The sequence below is a fragment of the Hibiscus syriacus genome, unplaced genomic scaffold, assembly GCF_006381635.1.
Source record: "Hibiscus syriacus cultivar Baekdansim isolate YM2019G1 unplaced genomic scaffold, ASM638163v2 tig00116997_pilon, whole genome shotgun sequence".
Classification (NCBI taxonomy): domain Eukaryota; kingdom Viridiplantae; phylum Streptophyta; class Magnoliopsida; order Malvales; family Malvaceae; genus Hibiscus; species Hibiscus syriacus.
Window position 1 is genome coordinate 6,365,110 of NW_024063513.1, and position 5,651 is coordinate 6,370,760.

The 5,651-nt window shown below is 31.8% G+C and overlaps 1 protein-coding gene across 1 annotated transcript; it reads right to left on the reverse strand.

Moving 5' to 3' along the window:
* Window positions 1–978: 978 nt before the first annotated feature.
* LOC120194110 (BRI1 kinase inhibitor 1-like) lies at window positions 979–2,084 on the reverse strand. The gene has a single exon (XM_039196504.1). It carries the CDS (start codon window positions 1,984–1,986, stop codon window positions 1,051–1,053), a length of 936 nt encoding a protein of 311 aa, XP_039052435.1. The 5' UTR covers window positions 1,987–2,084; the 3' UTR covers window positions 979–1,050.
* Between the last annotated feature and the right edge of the window lie 3,567 nt (window positions 2,085–5,651).

Below are 5,651 nucleotides of genomic sequence, written 5' to 3' on the forward strand. Positions count from 1 at the left end.
ACATAAGCTCATGCACGCAGGCTTCAAAAAGTAGCATCTAGAGGCTGGAAGATCTTCTGCCTTTATAGACTCTGTAGCTTTGTCGTGATGATGGGAAATTTATCACCTGGTGGACACAAATTTAAACTTAACCGGAAAGAGAAAAAGGGGGGGGGGAGTAGGAAAATTGCAGCCATCATTACAACCTATCATCATCCTCATTATTATGGTCTTGGGTTTTGAATATTTAATCAGTGGCACTCAAATGAATCATGTCTTTGATATTAAGGTCCAAAGTACATTGTTGAACTTGAAAGCAGATGCAATTAGTTGTGTGCTCGATGCTTTTACACAAATTTCTCAAGCTGTCAAGTCATCATGAGTGTCCCGCAGCTCTTTTTGAGACCCCCCGTGGTCCGTGCTCTTCTATTCAGCTTTACTCTCTCCCTCTACTTAGAGTAGATTCTAAGCTCTCCTTTTTCTGTGGGGGCTCTTGTAGTGTTTGATTCATGGGAAATTTCTAAATAAAGAAACTTTTTCAAGCAAAATGAACAGTTGAGAAAAAAGGGCAGGCTTGATGATGATGCGTTGCTCTTTTTACTGAAAATGCAGAGGTTAACCATGATTTAGCATTTCAATAGGAACAAGCAGAGGATACCAATAATCACACCTTTAGAGCTCATCAAGGGCCAGGGAGTACGAAATATTAAATGCTCTACTAAAAAATATTAAGAATATTCAAAATACATCATAAATGCAATCTCATATTTGACATTCTGAAATTTAATAAATTTAACTATTAATTTAATGCAACCCACCTCTCGTGTAAGGCAAAGAAAGTACTATCAGTTTTCAGTTTAAGATGTTGAAATTTATCAAATCAATCATCACTTTTATCTTCAAACTAATTGCATACTACTTTATAATATGTACCATTTTATACACAGGAAAATATAATTATATATATGCAATAAAAAGGAAAAGAAGGTAAAATAACCTATTGAAGTTGATAAATATGAAAAGAACAAAATCGAAACTAGAATTATCCACACAAAAAAATCGAAAATAGGCCTAGCAGTTAAGTTTGTCTTCCCCTTTAATGGATTTCTTGCAATGGGCAATCGCAGCTTGAATTGCAGCCTGCAACTCTTCCATGGTGCTGTCACTGGTTGAAGAAGAGTAGCCCGTGGTTGCAACAAGAAAACCACTGTTCGTAGGCGATGTCCTCATCGAAGCCGGCGCTGAACAGCAATCTCCTCTCCTTGCTCTCAAGTCTTTGTCTTTGCTTCTCGAACTTAAATTGCCTGAAAATGAGTGAGATTGCCTATGGAGATGGCGGTTCTCTCTCCTTCCTCTGAAGAACAACAACGGCCGAACCAGCCTCACGTATCTCTTCAAAACATGTCTCAAGTCGAATCTCATCTTTGTCTTGTGCTTCTCTTTTTCTTCTGTTTCTCTAACGCCACGCCCTTTGTGGTGGTGCCACTTTGTTAAATGGGGTAAGGAGAAAGACTTGGACTTGGGTCTTCCTTTGGCTTCAACGTCGTGGCTTTGATGAAAGTTACCAACTTTGGCATTCCCATGGTTCTTGTTGCTGTTTCTGATATTGCTGTCGCTTTTGCTTCTACAATCGGTGCTGCTGAGTTTATCAGGTTTGGGTTCATCCAATAAATCTCTAACGGGAACGTTGCATCCATCCAATGAATTCGTAGAGCAGCGTGGAGACACCGGGAGGTGAGAAAGGAGGTGGAGGGGGAGCAAATGACCATGAAAGAAAATGTCATCAGCTGGTGACAAATCGATAGCCATTGAAGGTGGGGTTTTGGTTTTACCCGGGACAGTGTTGGAGGAAGAATGGAGAGATACGATTGTGAAGGAGAATTCATGAGAAGGGGATGAAGATGCTGAAGGAGGTGAAGCTGGGGATTGCTTATATGCTGCTGACCCTTCTTCTAGCTTTATTTCTGCAACTTCCTCCCTGGTTTTTTGCTGCTGATAACCATCCATGATTGTAATTAAGCTAACTCCACAATATCTGATTCAGTATCTTAAATAAAATGATTTTTCCCCCTGCTGAGAGAGGGAGAGGGGGTGGGGAATATGGATAGAGAGAGAGTGTTTGTAAATGGGACATATTTTGGTTACCTTTATGCATTATTCAATAAGATAAAAAGGGTGGTGGCGGTGGCACTATGACGGTAAATGAGACGAGATAGATCGCGAGCTACTCGAGATTGACTCGATCAAGGCTCGATAAATATTCGGATCGAATGGACTCGACTCGAGTTCTTAACGAGCCGGAACGAGCTACTCGATATTCGACTCGAAAATCTCGTGAACAGCTCGAAAATATAATATATTAAAATTTTATTTTTTTAGAAATAAATTATTAATAATATTAATATTTATGTATTGATTTTTTATTAAAAAAATATAGTAAGATTTCTTGTATTTAAGGTTTTTGTTCGAGTTTGAGGCTTCAATCGAGTTAAGTTTAAGAATTTTTTTTTTCATTTCGAGCCTTTTCGAGCTACTCACGAGCTTCAGTTTAGGATTTCGAGTCGAGCTTGAAAATTTTAAGCTCACGAATTTTCGAGTCGAGTCGAGCTTCATTTCAAAGTTTCAGCTCGTTTACACCCGTAGGTGGCACTTTGAAGATGGGGTGAGATTGAAATATTTAGCAGATGAAGCATAGAAAGGGTTGGTGGGTCCTTGTCAAATCCAACAACTGATACAAAGAAATTTAGATTACAAACATCCAAATTTGCCCACAACAGGCTTATGGAATGGCAATGCAAAAAAGTTTTGTTCTCCAATGTGAGTTGTTATGTGAATACGACGTGTCGTAACCGGTTTTTGTCCGGGTACGAATTTATTACTTGACAGGAAAAGTGATGTGAATAAATTGTTTTTAAAATAATTTGGGAGTCGTCATCGGCTTTTTGGGTCAGGTAGGTCGAATACCTAAAAATCATCTTTTAAAAGAGTTTTTAAGAAAACATCGATTAAAAGATAAACTGATCTGCGTTTTAACCAAAAATTCATTCTTTTTAATAATAAAAAGGGATTCGTGGTCGGTTACGTTTAGGGAATGATTAACACCCCTACAACGCCCAAAATTGATATTTTATTAATTATAAATTGTCTATATTATTGGAAATTAAAAATTCAAAAATATATTTAATTCATAATCCTTTTATTTCAAATTTATAATTTTAAGAAAATATATTAATAAGATATTTACATATTTAGAAATATCAGAAAAGGACTTCTAGGTGCTTTAAGACAGTTCTTTTCTTTGATATTAAAAAATAAATAAATAATTATATAATTTATTTTAATATAGTAAGATATTTATTTATTTAAAAATATTAGAAAAGGGCTTCTAGTTGTTTTAAGACAGCTATTTCCTTCGATATTTAAATAAATAAATAACTAAAACATAATAATAAAATAAAATTAAACATATCTAGTTCATAAATAGGATTTTTATTTTATAGAAAACAAATAAATAAATAAATAAATATTATTTATTATATATATTTATATGACTAAGATAATAATAAAATAATAATTAAAGCAATAATTGAAAAATAAAAGTAATAATATTGTAAATAAATAATGATTAAAATAAAATAAATTAAAATATAGTGTTAAAATGTAGAATATTTAAACATAGTATTCTACTTCAAAATATCATAAAATCCAGAGGCCTACAGTGTAATTTAGCCTTAATAATATATACGGGATTAAAATAAATATTAATTAAACTATGAGGGACTAAAATGGGTATTTGCTCTAATATATATATAAAATTTTGGTAAGGACTAAAACATAATAAAATAAAATTCGAAGACTGAATTAGAACGTTCAGAAGTTAGTTTCAGTGACTAAAATGAATAATTATAAAACTCGGATGGCTACGAAAAGGGTTTAGCCATACATGTAAATTACGCATTGTCGTAACTTTTTTTTTAAAAGAGCGAGATTTTGAAAACCATGTCATTTTTAATTATTTCTTAATTGATTAATTTAAATTAAAAAGTGAATATGATTTAAAAACCTTAAATTTCGAAAATTTGGAAATTCCTTTTACGATAGAAAAATAATGTTCGATGAGTCGCCACCAATCTTTTATTAGGATATGATTGGGCACCCAAAAATGTTTTGTCATTTTAAATAAAAATTAATTTTAATTAAAACGACAAATTTATGTCTACGTTACCAGAAAATGAGTTCGGGAGTCGGTTACGTGTGGGGAAGGATTAGCACCCCCACAATGCCCTAAATCAGTACCTAGTCGATTAATTAATTCCTTTACAATGAAATTTACAAGTTCGATTTTAATTTGATTTTTGATCCCATAAAACAATAAAAACATGGATTTTTTTTTCAAAAATAATAATAAATATACCAAAATAGTACAACTAAAAATTTAAAAACTAAAAAAATGGTAAAGATATAAGTTTAAAAGTATCAAAATGTCATAAAAACTTAAGGTACTTAAATAATAAAAATAGATAGTTTAAAGACTAAAATAATAAAAAATAGAAAATTAAGTAACTAAAATAATAAAAATATATAATAAAAACTTTAATTTACAATAATAAAAACTAACATTTAAAAAAAATTAAAATATTAAATTTTAAATAAAGATAAATGAATTTCTCAAAATTGAAAATATTAAATAATATAAGTATTAAAATAAAAATAACCTCAAAATAAAATTTAGGATTAAAATATAATAAATATAAATGTGAAGGCTAAATCAAAACATAAAAGAAGGATTAAAACAATATATTTATAAATATCATAATCAAATTCGAATAATATTAAAAATATACACATATTAAATTAGTGACTTAAATGCAAACTTTATAAACCAATAGAATAATTTATAATGTATACAAAATTCGTATAATAATATTCAAGTGGTCAAAATATAATTTATTCAAAATTTTAAGTTAAAATTGATATAAAAAAATATTAATTACAGTGACTAGAATGAATATGCGTAAAATAATATGAATAAATAAAAAATAACCATTTTTAATAAAAACTTGTCATGCAATTAAGCCTAAAATTATGACTAAAATAAAACGGATGTAAAGTAAAAAGGATTAAAAACGATAATTCCCATTTTATTTCAGGACACAAACGACTGACTACAAAGAGTGAAGGACTAAATTCAATATTTTCCCCTAATTTCTCAAAAACACGGGAATGGAGAAGGCAAAACTACGTCGTTTTGCTTTGGGTATTTATACCCAATTTCAAGCTTAATTTTCTCATTTCTTCCTCATTTCTGTTTGAATAGAGAGAGAGTATGAGAGAAATGCTCTTAACTCTCTCTTCAGAGAGTTCGCCGTCGGTAGGTGGTCCACGGCAACCGGCACGGCGGCGCACGGACCGAATGGTCCCAAAATTTTCCTCTCGTCACCCTCGACCCAAAAATCTGGTTTATTTCACCTAAAACCAACCCTAGAAACGTAGATCTAGAAATTACCTTTCGAATATTTGATGACTTTTGGCGTTCTCCGACTTCCGACGAACTAACCCTTCGGTAAGCTCTTTCTTTCCTTCTTTATTTTCCTTTGTATTTTCTGGTTTTGGTGTTCGAATACCCCCTCCTCTTGCTTTGTTTTTCTGGTTGTATTTATAACACCCTTTGA